The 22,783-nt window shown below is 38.8% G+C and overlaps 3 protein-coding genes across 4 annotated transcripts; all 3 read left to right on the top strand.

The window, feature by feature from the left end:
- Positions 1-3,356: 3,356 nt before the first annotated feature.
- On the top strand, positions 3,357-8,626 carry abhd6b (abhydrolase domain containing 6, acylglycerol lipase b; the record flags this gene model as incomplete). The annotated part of the gene is made up of 8 exons (XM_080900151.1): positions 3,357-3,481; positions 4,928-5,084; positions 5,416-5,529; positions 5,627-5,759; positions 7,232-7,389; positions 7,574-7,628; positions 7,708-7,808; positions 8,346-8,626. 8 exons carry the CDS (start codon positions 3,357-3,359, stop codon positions 8,523-8,525), a joined length of 1,023 nt encoding a protein of 340 aa, XP_080756277.1. The 3' UTR covers positions 8,526-8,626.
- Positions 8,627-8,806: 180 nt separating this feature from the next.
- kctd6b (potassium channel tetramerization domain containing 6b) lies at positions 8,807-16,644 on the top strand. Of its 2 annotated transcripts, XM_080900152.1 has the most exons (3): positions 8,807-8,956; positions 12,583-12,684; positions 15,167-16,644. In XM_080900152.1, exons 2-3 carry the CDS (start codon positions 12,658-12,660, stop codon positions 15,851-15,853), a joined length of 714 nt encoding a protein of 237 aa, XP_080756278.1. In that variant the 5' UTR covers positions 8,807-8,956; positions 12,583-12,657; the 3' UTR covers positions 15,854-16,644. The 2 variants fall into 2 exon arrangements, with proteins under 2 accessions (XP_080756278.1, XP_080756279.1); XM_080900153.1 differs by lacking the exon at positions 12,583-12,684 and having other exon boundaries at positions 8,810-8,956.
- Positions 16,645-19,001: 2,357 nt separating this feature from the next.
- uqcc5 (ubiquinol-cytochrome c reductase complex assembly factor 5) lies at positions 19,002-22,612 on the top strand. Its single transcript, XM_080897743.1, has 2 exons — positions 19,002-19,301; positions 22,050-22,612. Exons 1-2 carry the CDS (start codon positions 19,148-19,150, stop codon positions 22,139-22,141), a joined length of 246 nt encoding a protein of 81 aa, XP_080753869.1. The 5' UTR covers positions 19,002-19,147; the 3' UTR covers positions 22,142-22,612.
- The last annotated feature ends 171 nt before the right edge of the window (positions 22,613-22,783 follow it).

The following is a 22,783-nucleotide window of genomic DNA, read 5'->3' as shown; positions in this document are numbered from 1 at the left end:
ATTCATCCATTGTCTTCATGTAGACAAATTGCCGGAGGTCATATCTTTTCTGTAGCATTTTAGAATATTGATATCGCTCCTGTCATCCAGGAAGGGTTAAGTTTGGTCTCATATCTGCTGTTTTTCCCTCCCTTTTCTATCACACTATGTGTTGCAGTTGACATTTAAAGAAAATGGTTAATGCTGAGAGTAATGTTTTGTTAGGTAAAAGGTGTGTATCACCTGAAAAGCATGTGCTGTTGTAAAGTCAACATGTAGACAGGCATCAGCCTGCATTTTACCTTCTATTTGCATAGAGGCGTAGAGTGGCAGACGAGACTGATCAGCTTGAACGTCATCCTGTTTTTCAACAAGCAAAGCAAAAGCTGGTATCAATGTGGGAATTAAGACAAAAATCCTTGTACATAGGTCATCTCATTTATAACTAGTCCTGCATTGTATAGGCTGTCATGATCATAGGATTAAATGGATTAGACAATCCTGGAAAACAGGACAAACTATGCCTGATTCTCCCAGAGCTAATAGATTTCACTTTTTTCACTTCTTTTTTTGAAAAACATTTTTGTTTTTGTTTGTTTTTTTTCTTTTAAATTAGAGTTTCAGCTTATTCGCCACTTTTTGGCAAAATATACCTGGTGATGTCAACAGGATTATCTCTGCTTCAACTGAACACTACATAGCTGCAACACAGGTTGTGTCATAAACTGTATTTAAAGGGTTAATCCTTTACGGCTAAGGGCATTTCCAAACATATAGTCAGTTTGCTCTGATATGAATCAGATGCAGAGTGGGGGAACTTGTTGTATTTCTCATCAGTTTCATTTCCTTTGAAAGAGGGAGGGGGAAATGTAAGCCAAAGTACATGTAAGAAAACCGCGGGAGAACCTTCACTCTGCTCTTTAGTTAGATGTGTCTATCGTAGAAATGATAAACACAGAAGGCTCAAATGAAGGTGTGATGCTAGTCCAGGTGAGACCATTGATTCTGTTGAGTTTAATTCCTCCACATCCTAGAATGCAAAGTTGGAGCACATCAGGGTTAAACAAGGTTGCCACCACAAACAAACTGTTCCAGAAATTGTGACCAGATGGACCCTCAGCATCAGAGTACAGACCTTGCAGTCTCTGCTGCTTTGATTTTGACTTTTTCTTTTTTTTTTCCCTCCAACTTTATTGAATTGTATCATGGAAGCGTGACACAAAACCATACAAGCAGAAAATGTACGCAAAAGATACTCTTCTAAAATAGTCAGACAACCCCATTAGTTATTTTCTTCCAATGAATAATTTTACGATTTCTAGTAGTTGTTTATTTTCCATGAAGAAATGTTACTGATCACTTCTGAACTGAGGCTCAAATGAAGGGATTCTTGGTCTTTTAAGCTCCTTCACTAATCGATCCATGCCTGTGTGGTTGTCTTTCTGCTGGGAGACAAACACTCACTGCAGCAACTCCCTTAAAGCAACCCAAACACTCACAGTTACTCTTTAAGGATGAGGCCGAGTGTTTCTCAACACGATCCTATTGGCAAATTTAAAATTTCACAATGAGGTCGTTGTTCCCAGCAAAACAGCTGACCTGTGTGAATGTGTCATCGTGACACGTTTTTGTGTCGCTACATTGCTTTTCTTTTTTTTTGTTCTGCCAGCTTTGCTCCACCAAGTATTCCTCTCAGGACATAATACGACGGCTAACGTGATGTAGTCAAAGCGAGCAGACTGGGAGCATCCCCTCCATCCTATATACACTCAAATATGAGAATCATTCCCATGCAAGGCGAGCCCCTCTGCAGCATTGCCGTGTCCATTTGTTCTGCTCTACTTTGCATGTAGGTCATCTGTAGTGGACCAGAGATGCAGCAGAGTGGCATCTGTGAACTTCAGCCTTTTTACTCTGTAATCCTTGTTTTGTATTGGGTTCAGTTTAAATTTTGACATCGTTTGTGAATAACCACAATGATTAAACCAGTTTACTAAAATCACAGTATAATGAACAGCTCGGGCGTTTTTAGCAGATCTCAGAAGCTGAACGTCACTTTCCCAACAGCAGTTATCAGCTGTTTATTTAACAGTTGTCAGTACTGTGTGCTTTACAGACCTTTAGACTCTGATTGGACTGATGCACACAAGGTGATAAACAGAAAAACACTGCTGATTAATTCTAAATCAGAATCACACCCAGTGTTACTTTGCAAAGTTTAGTTGAGCAGATTTAATCTAGTTGAAAATAACTGGAAAATGTAGTTTTAATTTTTAGGGTTATGATTTATTTTTCTGCTTCATGTTTTTATCTGTATATATTTTTGACACATCTCTATGCATTGGATAAATATAGAAAAATAAATATAGAAATGTACACAGCACTGGGGGAAGTCTGATGAGTCAGCATCAATGCAGTAGGGCAGCATGTCTGCAAAGATGTGATATTCTGTCGCTCACATCTGCAAATGAAATCTGTATCCAATTCCCTAAAAGCCTCAATCCCCACTGAACTGGAAGTGACGACATCTTAAAGTTAGGTCCTCACGACACCCTGTGCAAAGGACCCTTGAAACTTTACCACACACTGCAGGAAACAGTCTGCCTCTATAATGACACCCAGTGGTTAGTTTTAGCCTTAAGCTTCAGCTTGTAATTTGATGTGGCACTCTCAGACTAACCGTGTCAGTAAAAAATAGTGAGTGCCACTGCATCTGACCAAACGAGGCACCTTTTATGAAAGTGCACATTTATTTCTGGGATTCGTCCCAGATGGAAGTAAGACAGGTCTGTCATACACACTAAAAAATTATTTTTTCAGTATTTAAAGTCTGATTCAGAACCCCAATTTATCTTGTCTGCACAAAGCTTGGCCTGTGTTCACTTTAAATGATCGACCCAATGATGGAGTGGCCTATTTTACCCCGACGATGAGAATCAATGAGTTTATTCAGAGCAGGCATAATCTGAAACGAATAACTGCCCTCTGCAACAGGCGCTTTTCATTTTAGAAATATTAGTTAACCACTGATACTTTCTGCACATAAAAATAGCAGAAATAAATGTTGTAGAGTGTGCATGCTGTGCACCTATTTAACAAAATCACTTTTGATGCTCCCGCCTGAGATAGAAGAAAGGAGGGGAAATCATCTCAAAGGTAAGTTTTTACAGTTTTTTTTAGCATGTGTGTTTTGTTATAGAAGCGCGCTTTAGTTATTTTACAGCTTGTATCATGTTATTTTGTGCACATGCACATCCTAAAGACATCCCTTTATTTATAGTCTTAACTAAATATGGAAATTATGTGGAATTTATTTAACAGATTTCTCCCCAGAAGGACAATGCGTGAGTTTGTGTTCATTTATTTTCAGTTGAGCCATGGCAGCTGATCTGGATGTGGTGAACCTGTGTATTATTGCTGGAGGAACACTGGCTATTCCCATCCTGGCCTTTCTGGCTTCCTTTCTTCTCTGGCCCTCTGCATTAATTAAAGTGTATTACTGGTAATGTAGATGACTTTCTTGTGCTGTGCTTCAATTTATATTTTATACTATTCTATGATATATTTTTATGTGTCAGTCAGAATGTTTGGTTTGGAATGCTAACTTAATCCAGGATGAGGTTTAATCACATTATTGATGTTTCTATCTGATTGAATCTATGATTTACACTCAACAGCCACTTTGTTAGGTACACCTTGCTAGTACTGGGCTGGACCCCCTTTTTGCCTTTAGAACTGCCTTGATTCTTTGTGGCATAGATTTAACATGATGCTGGAAACATCCTTGAAAGATTTTGGTCCATATTGACATGATGGCATCACATAGTTACAGCAGATTTGCTGGCTTCCATTACCCCACTCACTGGGGCTCTATTGGACTGGGATGTGGGGACTGAGTCATTTGAGTATAGTGAACTCATTGTAATTGGAGCCTGATTCTAGCTTAGTGACATGGTGCATTATATTGAAGCTATAAGAAGATGAGTACACTGTGGCCATAAAGGGATAGTCATGGCAACAATACTCAAATAGGTAGCAATATTTAGAACAATGCTCAACTGGTACCAAGTGTGCCAAGAAAATATTCCCCACACCACTGCACAACTAGCAGCCTGAACTATTAGTACAAGGCAGGATGGATCCATGCTTTCATCTTGTTTATGCCAAATTCTGACCATACACTCTGAATGTCACATCAGAAATGGAGACTCATCAAAGTGGGCAATTTTCTATTGTCCAGTTTTGGTGAGCTTGTGTGATTTTTCTGTCCTTAGCTGACAGAAATGGCACTCAATGGGATCTTCTGCTGTTGTAGCCCATTTGCTTCAAGGTTTGGCCTGCTGAATGTTCAAAGATACTCTGGTTGAAACAAGTGGTTATTTTAGGGTTGTTGTTTTTTTTTTTGCCTTCCTATTAGTTCAAAGCTGTCTGGCCATTCTCCTCTGACATCAACAGGAAATTTCCACCCAGACAAATGCTGCTCATTGGATAGTTTCTCTTTCTGACCATTCTCTCAAAGTCACTTAATCACCGTTCTGCTCCATTCTGATGTACGGTTTGAGCTTTCGCATCTCACCCTGTGATGGCTGATTAGATATTTGTGTTAATAAGCAGTTATACAAGTGTGCCTAACAAAGTGGTGTATGTACATATTGTATAGTGTACCTGGATTTTCTTTGCCCTTTCTTGTCATGCGCTTTGTGGTTTCTAATTTGGAAAGGTGCTCTAAAGATTATATTCATTTATCAATGACATTGTTGAAAACTGTGGCATTGGTTACCTAGCATACTTTGTTTAATGATATTTCTTGTGTCTTAGTTGCTGTGACTATCCAAGAAAAAGAATCTGCCTCATCATTAATCCTTTAAAGCATTTCAGCGAAGAAAGCCCAGATTTGAATTTGCATGTAAGTCTTTGTAGCTCAGATATGGTACCTGCTTGTTTTCAGGTACTGGAGGAGGACTCTGGGCCTGCAGGTGGGCTATGCGGATTGTGGTGGTTATCGCTTTTGTTACTCCTACAGAGGAAAGCCTGGAATGAGACCTTCGATCTTAATGCTGCATGGCTTCTCTGCTCACAAAGACACATGGCTCACTGTTGTCAAGGTTTGGCTGACACTAGACATCACATTTTACTTCCCAATAGCTCATGGGGCTAACACTCAGCTTAAAACTAGCTAACACTCAAACTTTTTGTCAAAGAAAGGCTGAATGTATGCTTTTAGTCAGACATCTATCCAGTGGAGTTATGCTCCATCAGTCACACGATCCAAGAGAAAGACTGGAATTTATTTCAATTTAAACATTAATTAGAAATGATTTCATAAATACATATTGTGCTGTTTATGAAATTCTTCTTAAAACACCCTTTCTTGGCTTGAATGCATTTCTCATATTAATGACATTAAGCGTTCTTTTTTGTCTTCTGCTGCTCCAGTATCTGCCAAAACATCTGCACATTATGTGTGTGGACATGCCTGGCCATGAGGGGACAACACGCACCAACATAGATGATTATTCCATTCAGGGGCAGGTCAAAAGAATCCATCAGGTACACCCAATAGATAGTTTTTAAAATATGTTGGTGTGTTTGTCAGGTGCCTAAATCATTCCAGTAAAACTCTGTTTTTGTCTTTTGTTCTTCTCAGTTTGTGGAAACCATCCGCTTAAACAGGAAACAGTTCCATCTGGTTGGAACCGGCATGGGGGGAAATGTAGCCGGGGTTTACGCAGCCTGCTATCCCTCAGAAATCTGTAGCATGACTCTCATCTGTCCAGATGGTCAGTCAGTGTGTTTGTGTGTCTGTGTATGCGTGAGCCCAATCGTACTATGCTGTGATGAAATCTGTCTGCTGTCAAGGTCACTTTGTGGGGTTCAGTTCTAATATGGTGAGAAAAAGGGAGTACGTTTTAGAGGGAAGACTTGTTTCGGCAATCAGTGCTTAGAGTTGTGGTAATTCTTTAGGAAATGAAAGTCAGTACACTGTCCTCTGAAGTCATGGAAACACTTTTGTGTGTTCCTGTGTAAACCATCATCAATGAGCCCTTTGTGCTTTGTCCAAAGAGAGGCTGGATGCAGGAAAGAGTGAATATTTTAACTTTAAACAGGCACTCACATTTCTTAATAGACAGATAGAAAGAAATGAAGGAACTTACCAAAAAAACAGAAAAAGAAGTTAGATGTAGGAAGAGCTCCAACTAAGGACTTCACCTCTGTGATCAAATGGAAATAGAGTAGGGTCCTAAGATGTATAAGATGTAGAAACAGAAAATCCAAAGTTTTTAGAATCAGTGGGTTAACAAAATACAGTTAGTTTTATTCATTTTCTTGTTCAAAATAGAGGTAGTGTAATACCATACTATATTTTAAAAGTTTGACAAAATGGCTAATAAAATTAACATAATTCAACATCATAAAGACACATCCTGACATGCCAGATATATGTGGATTTAACTTAATGCTGTTTTCACAATTACTCAACACAAGTGAGTATGAACTTTAATGTAAGTTTATTTATTAAACACATTTCACTGTTAGCCGAATATGAACAATGCAATGTATGAAAAACCAAGATATTGACAACGTCAGTGTATTTACATGAGGGAGACTATTTAAAATGTACAAAGTGTTTCTTTTATGGTGGTTTTCCGTTTATCCTAAGGAGGAACGTGTGTATGTGTGTGTGTGTGTGTGTGTGTGTGTGTGTGTGTGTGTGTGTGTGTGGGGGGGGGGGAGGAAGGTGGGGGTGGGGGGGGGGGGGGGGTGGATATGGGTCAGGCTAACCAGTAGTGCCACTGAGAAATGCTGTTCAACTGGTTGGCCAAGTGAGCACTCATTCTGCAGCATATGGGCTCTGAAAGTGTGAAGGTTGCTTAGTTTGTTACTTTTTTTTTCATGACAAAAAAATATGTTCAGCTAGACATAATATTTAATTACTAATATAAACCCTACATTCCACCTAAGACTGGATCTGTAATTGGACCCATTATGCAATTAATTTTCCCAGGGCGCAACATTAAATGATTGGGACTGGGTTTATTTTATGCCAAGACACGATAAAGACACTGTTTAGCAAAATATAAATCACATTATTGAACAGAGTAAAGGATAAGGTGCAGGAAAGCCACAATTTATTGTCCCCATATGAGGACGGGGGCTCTCTGGAGATTAAATAGTGCCTTTTTAATAGCAAACCGATTAATACAGAGCATGAAATTAACTTTGTGTCCAAAATCATCATTTTATTCTGCAGGAATAAGACATCCATGTGAGACCAAGTTTGACAATCATGTGCAGGACCTGGAACACAGCAATTACACCCTGAACATCCCGCTGATCCCCACTACACCCGAGGAGATGGAGGATATGTTCAAACTGTGCTCCCATGTTCGCTTTAAAATTCCTCAGCAGGTCAGGCCTTAATTTCAAGTATACATTTTTTTTGTTTTGTTTTATGCGCTAATAATTTGCAATCATGATGTAGACTATAAAAATAACAAATACAGAGTAGTAATCGTCTTACTGAATTGCTTTGTTATTCGAAGCTTGGCTTATTTTGTGAACTTTTTGTTAAAGCTACTTTTTCGCTGATTAGATCCTTCAAGGCCTGGTAGATGTCCGAGAGCCTCACAACACATTTTACCAAGAGGGTCAGTTCACTTTGTATTGAAATATTTCAGTATTTTCCAGTTTAGTGGAAAAATTCCAGTAAATTCTCTTTTTCTTTAGTTTTTATGGAGATTGTAGGTGAGAAATCAAGATACGCCTTACAGGACCACTTGCATCTAATAACCACACCTTTACAAGTGATATGGGGCAAACAAGACCAGGTAAACTAACACAATGACTCCAAGTACATAAATGATTACACAGCAGGTTTTGCGTCTAAACTAATCTGAAGATTCATATTCCAGGTGCACACGTGCTGTACACTGAAAGTGGTGGCTCAGGTTTTCTATTAAAGAGAAACTTTATAGAGCAGGGGTGTCAAACATAAAGCTCGGGTACCAGATTTGGGCTGAGAAAGACTTCAGTCTGGCCCACTGGACGGCTTTGGGAAATATGAAGGTCGTAAATTGAATTGCATTTTTATACGTTTTACAGCTTTGGCTACTGATAAAGACTTCCCCCATGGCCATTTATACTTCACCAAAGTAAATAGGTAACAAATTTTAAAAAATGAAATAACAGAGAAGTTCCTTTTTCCCACTATTTTTCCTCTTCGATTAAATTCATAGATAAACTTCTTTACACTGACAAAAAGAAGAGTTTCACTGGTCCACACCACTTAAGATCAAAGTGAGCAGTGCAAAGTTAGTTTGGCATCCCTGTCATAGACATACTGGTAATCATCTGCATTTGCTCAGGTGGTGGATGTCTCTGGAGCGGCAGTGATTGCAGAGACCTTGTCTGAATGCAGAGTGGATCTGCTGGAGAACTGCGGACACTCTGTGGTGATGGAGAGGCCTTCTCGGACAGCCAGACTCATTCTGGAGTTCATCATCTTGCAGCAAAATGCCAGAAGTGGCACAAAGAAAGCCACCTGACCTAAAGACTTTTCATCGTTTCATGTTATTCTAATGCTCCAAGTGCTCCTGCTTTTGTATAGAAGATGCAGACACCTCACAAAAATGTACAATTAAGATAGTAAGAAATTATTGAAGGCTTCCTGCATTTCTTCAGTGTGAATGAATCACATTTCTGTTATAACACAAGCTGCATGACGATAATAAAACGACCATGCGTTTATGTGTGAGCGTGATTCACTGAGAGGCGCCTGCAGCTGCACCAGGACCTCCCTCCTTCTCTTCCTTGATCCTCCTTGTGTGCGCAGTCTTGGTTTAGCCCGGAGCCGAGCACAGTTACCCAGTGCGACCAGCGGTAAACATCAGTGACTCAAGCTGCACCGTTAGACACCAACCACAGGCTTCTGTCGCTGAATAAAAACAAACACACAAGTACGCACGAAAGAGAGCAGGTAAGGCATGGTTTTAGCTCATGTGTCACTCACTGCTCGGTCCTACTAAGACCCTGGCGTTAACCTTAGCAGTAGGAGCAGCTAATGGGATGCTAGCTGCGTTAGCTTGCTAACCAGAAGCTAGCAATTAGCTAGATTAGCGGGTTGTATGTTAACTTGTATGCTTTCATTGTGTTTCACGCCACACAGCTCTGTGTATCCGAGCTGGGTTTGTGATGTAGTAACGGTACTGAACTTAAAAATGCACTTCGGGGCTTGCTGTAGCAGCTTGTTAGCCAGTTGGCAGCAAATACTGCAAAGGCACTGTCGACTGGATATTTTAAAGAAACATTGGTTAGCTGGCTTCACTAGCATGCAGTGAACCAATACACCTTAGTTAAATGTTGTAAGTAAAACAGGTCTGTGTGGGCAGTTTTATATAGGGTGCTTATCTGCGCCAGGTTTAAGTTTCAAGTTGAGTGCTTTTGTGGTTTCTGCTATTTAGTCCCGACTTTCATACTTTGAAAGTGAAATGTTAAGTTTATATTTAAACAGGGAAGCAGCAATTGATAGAACCAAGCCTTGTATTTGCTGCTCTGCAACCAGCCACATTATAGTAGCATAACAAATGAGATGGGGAGTACTAAGGGTTGCTTAAAGGAAATTAAGAATGAGGACTGTACCGCGTACGTTATTTGCCTATAGATGAAAGCTCAGATCATAAAACCAAATTCTGCGAGTATAATTTACATCAGTTACTCTCTTACTTAGAACATTGGCTTACTTATACTTGCTTTATTACTTTAAGTATACAGAAATATGCAGATACTCTAAGTGTCTCCTTGTGGTACACAAGTTGGGAAAGTGGATAGTAGTGCTTTATTATTTAAATTGGCAGTTTCCTTTAAATTAACACGCACACATACATACATACATACATACTAGGGGTGCAACGATATTCGTATCGATATCGAACCGTTCGATACAGTGCTTTCGGTTCGGTACGCATATGTATCGAACAATACAAAATTTGTAATTTATTTTATCAACTTTCCTTCTGACGATGCTGTCTGTGTTGAGCGCTCAGTGAATCTGCGTTCGACTACTCCGCCTAGGGTCGACAGTGCAGCCTAGGCGGAGTAGTCGAACGCAGATTCACTGAGCGCTCAACACAGACAGCATCGTCAGAAGGAAGAGCGCAGGGCAAGCTAGCGAGACAGAAGTTAAGCTCCCCTTACAACATGGACCTCCCCCATGGACCACCCTCATTCAGATCTGGCCTTTGGAATTATTTTGGTTTTCATGTGACGTATGACCCTGAAGGTAAGCGAGTCATGGACTAAAGTAAAACAGTATGTTGGATGTGCCATGCAATGCTCAATTACATGGGTGGGAACTAGTGTGTTAGCGCAGTTAGCTCGTTAACGTGTTGGCCGTCTAGCCCCATGCACGGGGCGATCGGCGGTAGCTCGTTAACGGAGATTTGCCGTGCTGTGGCGTTAAGGTCATTTCAACGAGATTAACCTGAAAGCACTAGTGGGAACACAACGAATATGACTGCACATTTACGCCGACATCATCCTAGTGCAAAGACAAGTGGAAGCAGAAAAAAAACAAGCAAGCATGCTACTAACTTTAGCAGAGTCATTTAGACAGCTGTTTAATATGCTGCTGAGAATATAGCCCAGAAGAAGCGGATAGTATAGCTTTTATTTTGGAAAGAGACATTTCTCTGTAATAAACTCTCTTTTCCAAAGATGAGTGATTCCTCAATCAGATACAGGGCTTGCAATATCGCTAGCCCGACGTCCTGGGGCTAGCGATTTTTTTCAGTCGGGGTACCAAAATCTATCTCTGCCCTGCCCGTCGGGCTTTTGTAGGAAGGAAAAATATATGTCAATGCTTTTGCATTCTTTCGGAAATGTAGCTGGGTAATTATGTCATTGGCATCGATGAGCCACTGTCAATATGTGACATATTGAAATTGCGTTTGAATTTGCGCTTGTTTTTTTGCTTTCACTTTGCAATCGTGCGAACTGTGTATAGAGAGCGACAGCACTGATCTGTGAGTGATGATAATTTGTGCACCAATTCCTCTGACATCGTCTTATTAATTGTTAGCTTACTATGCAAACATGACAAGTGAAATCTCCCGCAGCTTAAACATGTGAGAGGTTGATCGCGCAGAGAATTGCTGAGCTTATGTGAGTGCGTGTGTAAAAGCAGCAGGATATATATTTGACTACGATGACCTGGATGACTGAGAACCTTCACAGACAGATATATATTTTAGTTCTGCTGAGCCAAATAAGACAGGTCAGGGTGAAGAAGTGACAGCCAAAGAAAAGCTTACCACAAAACGGAGAAGTTATGATAAATCAGACTATAAGGCAAAAAGAAAGTGCAGCTTTATGGTTTCATGGACAAAAGAATTTCTGTGGCTGCAATATGATGAGCTAAATAACCAGGGCTGCACATAAGTGGTCCGCAGGTGCGTATTCGCTGTCAAAATAAAAAAACACGCACAAGGGTTAGGGTTAAATTTAAAAACTGTACTTTTGAGTTAAAATATATATTTATAATTTTAATAAATGACAAATTAAAAAGGCATGAACATTTTTTTTGTATCGAAAAAATATCGAACCGTGACACCAAAGTATCGAACCGAACCGTGAATTTTGTGTATCGTTGCACCCCTAATACATACATACATACATACATATACACACACATATACACACACATACATATATATGTGTGTGTGTGTGTGTGCGCGTGTTTGTGTGTGTTTATAAGCACTTCCTTTTTTGGCTCCTCCCTTGGAGGTTGCCACAGCAGGTCATCTTCCTCCATATCACCCTGCTGCACCCTAACATCCTCCTCTGTCGCAGCAGTGCAAATTGTTTTACTACACTCAGTGAATATCAATGAAATACTGTATAGTGAAATCTGGTAACATTGTTATTGTCATTTGTATTTCTTTAATCCCCAGTTGATCTTGTTACTTTAATGATGGTTTAAGGACATTACTGTTTTTATAGCGTATTCTTATATTCCCTTTTCTGTTATTCTTGACCCTGATTGGGTACAGCTGGAGAACTATGTAAAAAAGAATAATGTCAGAATTTCCAAAAGAACAGCCAGATTAGTAAGGTTTATGACAACTATCACGAGTAACTGTGGAGGCTAAAACAAAAGCCTGTCATCTCGTGTTTATGCAGAGTGGCTTTTGAGATTATTTTCTTTAAATTAAATAAAATCCATACTTAGAAATTCAGACTTGTGCTGAGCACACAAAGCACTTCAATGCCATGTTGGCTTTGGGATTAAGGTTCAGAGCTTCAGCTCCACCTGTTCCTGAATGCAAATTTAATAAAATCTTATCACAAGAGTCCCAGCATCTACTAACATCCCAGGCTGCTGACTTCACAGTAAGAGGGTAAAGTCACATTGAAAATAACACCACTCAAATCTTTTGCACAGTCTGTTTATTTACGCTTACCCTTACTCAAATAACTCAAGGCATGCACACAGATGCTTAAGTCTGTACTGAAAAACCTCATTTAACCTAGAACAAGACTGTGTCCGTCTTGTTCTGCATATGAAGTCTTGTTACAGCTGATGTTAATATCACTGTTTTCTCACAGGTGAAATCAAAGTGAGCTGATCCTCATTCGTTCCCTCTCTATTTTGGTTCTGGCCAAGCTGCTATTCTTCTACAAATGGATAATGGAGACTGGGGCCATAGGGTAAGAGACACCTAAGAAACCTGACATGTGTCTGACAATGGATCACATAATCACAAAGCAAATCCTGCATTAACCCTTTAAAGCCAGTCGGAGCAGGCACGCTCTGTTTTGCGTAACTATTTTTAAATCCCGGTAGCGCTGCAACCATGTAAGCTAGCCCAATAATTTTTTTTGCATATGAAACCGGAGGCGTTGTACTTACATCTTATGCCATCAGCTTGTCCTAAGTCAAAGTTTCCTTCCACATATAGTGTAACAGGTATTACAATTAAACAACATGAGATATGCATTAAATTATTGTCTCGACGACTTTGGACCAGTATCAGAAAGTTCTAGGTAAGACTATGGAGCCTTGAAAGGATCAGCAGAGAAGGAACCACACAATGATAGATAAGATGTGATTTGAATAGAAACTGTATTGAAAGTTGTAAAGTTTACAAACCCTGCCTGTCTAAAGCCGGCTTCCTACAGTGCACAAACGCACATTAAAGGGCCCAAAAATAAAATCAAAACAACATCCTCTTTAAGGAAATTCTCCAAAGAGTTTCAATTAAAGAGCTTCCGCTCCCGTTGCTCAGTCCACTTCTCTTTAGAAAGAGAAATTAGAGTTCCTTGTGTGTGTGTGTGTGTGTGTTTCTGTCCATTGGTTCTAACACTACCCGGGTAGATTTTTAAAGTGTTAGTCTTATCTGTATCAAGGAAGGTAGTAATAGTCCTGAGGTTCGCTGAAGATGGATCCCACGGCTGGCCACACCGCACTCGGGTCCGTCGACAGTCACTCTCTTGGGATTGGCTCGCCACTGAACCCACAGGGTTCAGATCTCAAATGATCCAGTCCTGGTCAAAAACCAATCTATGCACACAGTGCAGAGTGCATACATTACTATTTTATCTATGCCTTTTCCATCACTCATCTTTCAGTCAAGTATTGCTCAAGTATAACAAATTATTTTAGTTATACAATGTCTCAACCATCATAAAATAACTTGAGTTACATCACACAAGGTCTTAGTGCAACAGAAAATATACCTTATATTTACCCTTTTGGGAATAAATAAACTTATAAGATTCACTCTCCCATATTTATCCTTTTAACAGCTTGCTTTTAACTGTTCTTCTTTTTAAGATATTTCAACTTGAATTATTTCTCAGAAAAATATATCAACTTCTTTAAACATTAACACATTCAACAGAGTAATGAGATCCCTCACATTTTATAATCACATTTTATGAACTTTTTGCATCTTCATCAAATGAATTAACTTCTAAGTCAACAAAACTGAAAGGGTGCATTTAAGCACTACATGACAATATTACTGCTTCTCCAACGTTTTGGAAAGCTAACAAACTCAGATGAATCACAGTAATGTTAGAACACAGAGATCGCTAAGCAGTAGCTTAATACTAGCGGTTAGCTGGGCACATTCTAATGTATACTTTAGCACTTAAAATTAAACATCTGCACATCAGTGATCTTACAGTACTTTAAACATAAATATCACAACTCCGACTGGTATTGTTTTTTAAAGCAGAAAATATATTAACAGCAGTCAACTACATGTCTTTATGGTGCTAACATTCATGTAGCATCCCTTACCGGAGCTCGTGGTGAGATAGCTCGTCCAGCTGACGCAGCTTCCCACGGCCGTATTTCACAGATCTCAGATCCAGGATCTTTCAGCTAATTTGGCGGTTGCCTCGTGAGTAGCGGTTGCCTCGTGAGTAACGGCTTCCACAACAGGAAATGTTGACTAACAGAAAGTCATCTCAAGGCATACTCGCCTCCTAGCGGCGGGGAGGGAAAATTACACCTCCAACCTTATGCAGCAGCACAACCCACAAATCTGATGTGGGTTACAATAGCTTTGCAAAAACTGCATTAAAAAGCACTTGCAGCAACAAAAACATAATATTCCAGAAACACGCTTTGCCAATCCGATCAGCTATTTGTAACACTTCCTATGTCCATCAGCGTGAACTATCCATGTCCTCCATGTCCTGCCCGAAACCGGAAGTGATGTCATTTTGCGGAAATGTAGTTTTTTACCATCAGGGCCTTATGAGCCTATACTGGTGTTTTTAAAAGTTATGTTTGACTTTATGACTTTGTGTCGTTTCTGGGATGCTTAGGACTCATATTGCACTGCTGGAAATAGTTTATTTTGATGCATATGCTGTTTTTTTTGCAAATTTGCATTATAATATTTATTTTCGTTTTTCCTGCAGTATATAAAAATTGGTGTATTTCAAAAATAAAACTATGAAGATACTTAAAATAAATTTCGTGTGGTGGGAAACTATTTTGTGCAACTTTGATGTTTAAAAGGTTTTTGATTTATTTTTTTTTGGGGGGGGGGGGGGGCTCTAGATTCAGTGACTTGTATTGTGTCCACTCATGTTTTACCATATTTTTTTCATTGTAATTTTTTTTTTTTATATAGTTCCAATAGCATGAGCTTGACAGGTTTTTCTTTTCTTTTAGATGACTACTCCTGTTACCTTGAACGTGGGAGGCCACCTATACACCACCAGTTTATCCACGCTGCAGCGCTATCCGGACTCCATGCTGGGAGCCATGTTCCGAGGAGATTTCCCTACAACCCGCGATTCCCAAGGGAATTACTTCATCGACCGGGATGGAACACTTTTCCGGTACATCCTGAACTTCCTGCGGACATCTGAGCTTACCCTTCCTTTGGACTTCACAGAGACGGACCTCCTGAGGAAAGAGGCGGACTTCTACCAGATCGAACCTTTGATCCAGTGCCTCAACGATCCAAAGCCGCTGTACCCTCCTGACATCTTTGAGCAGGTCGTGGAGCTTTCCAGCACTCGGAAACTGTCAAAGTACTCAAACCCTGTTGCTGTTATCATCACGCAGCTAACCATAACTACTAAGGTTCATGCCCTGCTAGAAGGTATTTCTAACAACTTCACCAAGTGGAACAAACACATGATGGACACCAGAGACTGCCAAGTGTCATTCACCTTTGGACCATGTGACTATCACCAAGAGGTGTCCCTAAGGGTTCACCTGATGGACTACATAATGAAACAGGGCTTCACCATTCGGAACACACGCGTGCATCACATGAGTGAGCGTGCCAATGAGAACACAGTGGAGCATCACTGGACTTTCTGCAGACCCGCTCATAAAGTTGAAGACTGAGTTTACGTAGCACAATTGTTATAGGTGACACTACTGCTGGATTTGTCTTTTATATTACGCAAATCATGATTTTAAAAAAGGAAAATCCAGAAAGCAAAAATCAAAGAAGATGTGAATTTGGATTTATTCACCTGTTCGGGGCTACAACTTTTCCTGTGCTATCCCTACACATGTTTATTAGAGTGCAAGGCCTACCATAGAAACATGGGATTTTATACATATAGGGACATTGAATCGTCCCTATACTAAAATAGTGTGGGTAAATTATTATTATAGGAATAACGGTGGCTTTAAAAAGAAAAAAGTCTTTAGAAATGAGGTCATAAAGAAGGTATGATTTGAGTCTGCCTATGCCGAGTACCTTAATAGTAAAAAAAAAAAAAATGCATTCATACGAAGTTAAGCCACAATTTGTAGAAAAAAATAGAACTGTAGAAGTTAATTTAAAATTATTATTGACTCCAGACACATCACTAAATGTTTTTGTAAGATGTCAGGAGTATACTTTTTATAATACTAATAATATGAATAATAACTTATTTAGCTCAGTAGCTTCTTGGTCAGTTTCTAGTAGATTTTGAAATTAGTCTCTTAGGTCTAGCCCCTTGTATGGTACTATTTCTGAAGCCCCCAGTAGTTGTTGCATGTGTCTGACTGTTTTGTGTATGTATATTGTACATATGTCCTGTGCGCGGTTTAAAATACACCATACTATTACTGTTCATATCACCAGTAATGTTTCCAGCCATCGCAGCCAAAATAAACCCATCTGTGTATTTCATTTCATTAAATTTGCATAGTTTCTCATTTTAACTCTGATGTTTAGATCTGATGTAATTTGTCAGTTCTAACATCAAGGCTCCGTGCAGTCGTGTACAAAGTCACTATAGCTGTTATTTGGAGGAAATACAGTAGAACATCTATGAAACACAATGATTCATCTGAATAATAAAGCGTGTATATGTTTAACATTAGGTGCAATAGTTTTGCAAAAATATTTTTTAAAACTGATTTTCTTCACAAAACAAGCCATCTTGATTTAATTGTATATTCTTTTTATGTACATTGTAAAACCAAATACTCAAAGTACTTAAATTAAGTAATGTAACTCTTTCACAAGAACCTGCTACTTAGTAAAATTAAATTATATTATTTTAATTTATTTTAATTTAATTGGCAGACCTCTTTGGAAGGGTTTGATTTCTGGGGTTGATTTGACCCCAAACATAAATGACATTAGTCTTTAGTGTGATATAACAGCTGGATTGGTTTAGATTCTGAGAAAGACAATGGAGTAAAAGTAAAATGTCTGTCTTTCATCAGTTGCTCTTCCTGCACTAACATTATGCAAGGTTTAACAAATAAATTTTTATTTTTGGTTATATGTATTTTTTTTTTAAATGCACTCAGTGATCCACCTTCAAAGGGGTTCAAACAGAGCATGCCCAACACATTCTACGCCAGACTTGACAGCAGTCTTATTGGACCGATGATTTTTTTCCCCCAAATACTATACAGGTAAGTTTTGGCAGAAATTTTTAAAATTCACAAATGAAAGAGCTTTATCATGAACATCAAACTGAGATTTTGAATTCTAGCATTAGCCCACGTTGTCTTAAGTTTTTGCTTTCCACTTTCTTTTCTCCTGCCTTAGAACTCAATCTTCAAGATCCACTATCCCACCTCTGCACATATCCAAACCATCCCTCTCTATTTGTCACTTGGGTTGATTTGCTAAGAATCTTTAAATTAATTATTAAACATTTTACTTTTATTTTAGTTAAATGTAATCAAAATATTGGAGGTGTGATAAGCTTCAACTTTTAAGTTCTACTAACTTCTTTTGGTTTGCAGTGTACAATTTCCTTAAAAACATGAAAAACGAGGTCTTTCTCACCAGTCTGATGTACATTTTCAGGTCCAAAATATAAGGAGATATAATCATAAAATTAAGTTTTGTGTTTATTTTATTTTTTGCCTACACCAGGTGGCATTTTGTTGTTGCTGTTGTTGTTGTTTTTACTTCTCTTCACTGGCTCCCTGTGGTTTTGACCAAAAACTAGATTACTATGAATATACAATGAGAACTTCATTAACCTGGAGGGAAGTTCTTGTGCCTTTTGCATCCTCAATGCAATAGGGATAGAAACAGGAAGAGAAACAGAAACAATGTGTGCAGACTTGCAGTAAAAAAACAAGATACAGTTGAGAACTATCAGTATGTGCATTAGTGCAAACAGGCAGAAAAGGACAGAGTGTTAATGAGTGATAAGAGAATAAATAACAAGTGATACTTTCATAGTAGTAATAATAATCATCATCCCATCTGGTAAAGCACAGATGGGATGATGTAAGTGTATGGTATGATAGAGTGTCAATGAACATTTGTAGAAAAGAACAGTTTTTTAAATAATATTTTTAATTTATCATTGCGTGAATTGTAAAAATGTGTAGCCTATACACAGATTTTTTAAAAAGAGGTTTTAATATTTTATTAACTAAACGTGTGTCATAGCCTGCACCTCTTAAATTATATTTTGCCTACACCGTCCTCAGTCCCCTTAGCTATAGATTTCAAATCCAAAAAAGTGAAAGACGTGAATGAAAATAGAGACTGTAGCAGTGCCTGGATAGTGATGGATATGTTTTGGGGGCTTTTTGCCATTAACAGACAGCTGAATATTTGAATTTAGGCATTAATTCTCAATGTTTGTGAGACCAAAAGCTTTAGTACAAAAAGGCGATGTAATTTTGTACAGGTGTAACTGCATCTTTTCTTTGTTACAAATACAAGACTGATTCATTTCCTGCCTTGTATTTATTCAGATTCAACATCAAACTTAAAAAAATAGTCCATTTTCATTCTCAGGTATGAATCGGAGGTCGTTTTCAAAAGTTTCAGAGAATGCGTAAAAAGCAATGGAAACAATAATATATAGTTAGATATTACACCCATTGTGTATTTTTCTGTCATGTTATGCATAAAGGAGCAGAATATCACCACTTGACATACACCGATACCACCCGGATGTTACGACTCTTCTTGGGTGCGTTGGTTTTCCTTCAAATCCTCGAGCTGCTCTCAGTTAGTCTGTAGATCCTTGAGTGTTCCGCCCGTTTTGTATAAGCCAGTGTACAAAATTAACGCACCCAACTTAGCACGTCCGTTGCTCTCAAAACATTTGCTAAGGACGTGCTGCTCGTATTTACCCACGCTGTTTCTTAACAGTTCACCTTCAGAGTTTCTCTGGGGCGCCGTGGAAGTGTTTGTTAGGACACAGTTTGTGTGTCAGGATGTTTCACAGGAGTAAAACCATTAAAGACTTACTGAACATTGTCCCGGGGAAACGTCGCCTCGGTGCGTACAGGTTCCTTCCAATCTTTTTCTGTATCGGGGGAATCATGGAGTGGATCATGATCAACGTGAGGATAGGACAAGAGACTTTCTGTAAGTGTAAGCCATGGGTTCACTCAGCTAGTCTAACCGACACGTTGAGTATCTATTTAATAGATAAGTTAGCTAGTTTTAATAAGTTAGGCTAGCTGTGTTAGCTGACCTAGCAAAAAGGACAAATAAAAGGCGCCAGTGTGCTCTTCTTTTGGTTATATGCTAGCTACCGGTTTGGGAAATTACTCCAATGCTTGTGGTCAGTGCTTTCATACACGTGTTTACCTCGAGTTTACAGTGATCTTGACACACTTGAGAGTGCCTACAGTCAGTAGTTACTAGATAGTTGTAGGTACCTACGGTGTGTACCAACACTTTTGTCGACCCTTCCAAACGGGTCTAAAAGCAGTCTAATCAGAGAAGAGTTCCCATGTGATCCCATCAGAATCAGATGATTTTTTTATCAATGTTATTATATGTTAACAGTATGAAAACTGTGAGTTACAGGTCCTTCCAATGGGAGGCATTTTTGAGCTTTCATGAATTCAGAAGGAGGAGAAGAGGCCAACATTACATTTTCAGAGCTGAAAAACAAACACACGTTTTATTATGGAATAATTTTCCCAAATTACTGGAGATAACTATGTCGTAGAACAAATGGCACCAATTTAATGCGTGTGACACAGAATACGCTAAAGATCAAGTGTTTTTAAGCAAACTTTAAAAGGGTTTGGTCACCCTGTTGGATAGATGGCTATTCAAACCAAATTAGGCCATTTGCGGGGCCTATCTTCTACTGGGATTCCTACTGGGCCAAATCCATCCAGGTTGCCAGTCTTTTGCAGGGCTTACACACACAGAGACAGAGCGGCTCACATTAACACCACCACCAGTTAACCTAATGTGAATGTCTTTGGACTGTGGGAGGAGGTCAGAGTTGCCAGAGGAAACACACAGGCACCACACTGCAGACTCCACACTGAAAGGCCCCAGTTGGCCGGTTGATTGGAACCTTTATGTTTACAGTCATATAATCAAGAAATCCTCATGTTTTGGAGGCTTGAGCTGACCTCCTAAAGAAATTAAGCAATTGTGAAAATATTCATTTTCTTTTAAGGGCAATGTGGTTAGCTCTGTTGTCGCAGCAAGGAGGTACTGTGCTTGAATCTAACCTGGGGCCTTGTTCTGTGCAGTTTCTGTGTCTGCATTGTTTTCCCTGTGTGTACCTCAGTTTCCTCCCGCAGTCCAAAGACATGTGTGTTAGGTTAAATGGTGATTCTACATTAGCTGTAGGTGTTAACAATTGTCTGTCTGTATGTGTTAGATCTGCAACAGATTGGCGACCTGTCCAGGGTGTACTCCGCCTCGTGCCTTATGACAACTGGGACAGGCTCCAGTAATTATTGTAACCATAAGATATTAATGTAGAAACAGTGTTGTAATGTTATATCTGGGAGCTTTTTTAAACCACTATCTGCTATAAAGCAGTAGTATATAAACAACTTATTTTTAAAAAAATAAATAACTTTGTTTGTGAAATATTAATCTTTAAATAACTAGTAACCATCCATTAAATGCATGTAATACTCTGTGTGTCCCTTTGAAATGTGGTAATGTTGTAGGTGGTCCAGTTAAGTACTTGAGTACAGTGGTTAACTAACAAATGCACTTGAAAGAACTATGGTGTCAGAATCACTGGAAAAACAAGTTTCCACCTAATTATACGAACACCCACTCAAGTTGGAAAAACAGGTTAAAGACTAAAAAAATGCTGATGCACATGTTGCTGTGTTATTGATATATACACAAAACATGGAAGTTGTCAGTAAATGTCCGGGTGAGTGCAAAAATGTTATAATCTAATGGTGCAAACTGTTTTTTTTTTTTCTTTTCCTGCTAACATTTAATTTATAATATGTCCAGGTAGAGTTACGTAGGTTAGTTAGTTATGGGGGGAACTATTTTCTAGCTGAAGAAAATGGACCATCCAGTGAATGCATGAAAGCAGGGAACATTTGTCACAATGCTAGAGATAGAGTGAGCGGGGTCACTCAAAGACTGAAAAGAAAAAGGACTCCAGTGTGTTTTTACTCTCACTAAACCCATTTCTCATTATTCCAGATGTGCTGTCAGAACTAAAAAGGGCTCAAATCCTCTTGTGTTTAAAAAAAAAAAAAAAAAAAAAAAATCCACCCTGCACATATTATCCTGTGATATTGAGAGGCCATTTGGGGACAAAAGAAGTGTTTTTCTCTACTGAGGAGAAAAAACTATTCCCTGTGCTGTTTGTCAGCTTGGCAGTCATTTTGTTATAGATATTAGATATTGCCCAGATTGCTTAGAAATTCTGCTGGATAATAAAAACAGACATTTTCACTTGCAGTAGCAGAGGGAAAAAGGAAACACCAACTTTTTCCACCTGCCTCTGCAAGTGAAAATGTCTGTTTTTATTATCCAGCAGTGAAAAAAAAAAAGGTGTTTTTTCCTTTTTTTTTGAGGGGGGGGGGATTTTTTTTTAATATCCGGAACCCTGGAACTGCCCCACCTGAGTGGTATGCACTCATTACTAATGTTATGCGGTTACATGTGTCTTTCTTTCCTTCTTCAGCAAGCCAAAATATCTGCTGTGCATGCTCACTTTGACACTGACAGTTTAGTAGCATAAACCAGTGTGTTTCTTACCGTGACACATAAACTGATAGTTGGCACATTTTCAGTTAGACATCAGTGTCAAGTATCCAGAATGCTTTCTCTGTGCAGTTTTTACTGGAGACACATTTCAGTCTTTTGAATCTGTTTTCTTTCCAGATGATGTCTACAGAAGAAAACAGTCAGAACGAGAGTACCAGCAAAAGATAGCAGATGGATTGATAGTTCTCAATCAGTCTCCAGCCAAGTGAAAGATGATGATTGGATTAAATAAGGACTTGACACGTCATCTAAAGACAGTGTGGGACACCCATGCAATTATGAATGCTGCTAAAGAAACGAGTGAAAAGCTGATGGTGCAATGACTTCCAACATGCAGGTTTTATTATTTGTATAGTGTTCATTTGCAGCACTGCAGTATAAAGCAACAGGGTAGAAGAATCCGTTTCAGAAAGATGAAAATAATAACGACAAAGGCATTATTTGTTTGTGGAAACCATATTGAGATCTCATCGTTGTAATGCCTCATATTTAAAAAAACAAACAAACATTGCATAGCACCAGCTAGAGAAACCATCTTCGCCATGTACCAACTAAAAAAATGACTAAAGGTGTTTTTATTTTGGATATTGCTTTTAAACAAAAAACACACTGTTTCATTTGTTGATCAAATCTTTTTGTTATAAAAGATTTCTAATTGTGTAAGTTTTCAACTGTGCGATATATGTATCACTATAAAAATGTCGCTTAAGAACTTTATTTTTCATTATTTACATTTTTTTCTGTGCACTAACTGTGCATCTTAATCCCACTCTCCTTCACTTTACCAAGAACTCACTAGAGCCCGACCGATATATCGGCCAGCTGATATTATCAGCCGATATTGGCTATCT

This window comes from Rhamphochromis sp. 'chilingali', assembly GCF_963969265.1.
Source record: "Rhamphochromis sp. 'chilingali' genome assembly, chromosome: 12".
NCBI classification, from domain to species: domain Eukaryota; kingdom Metazoa; phylum Chordata; class Actinopteri; order Cichliformes; family Cichlidae; genus Rhamphochromis; species Rhamphochromis sp. 'chilingali'.
This window is presented reverse-complemented; position numbering and strand designations above follow the sequence as displayed.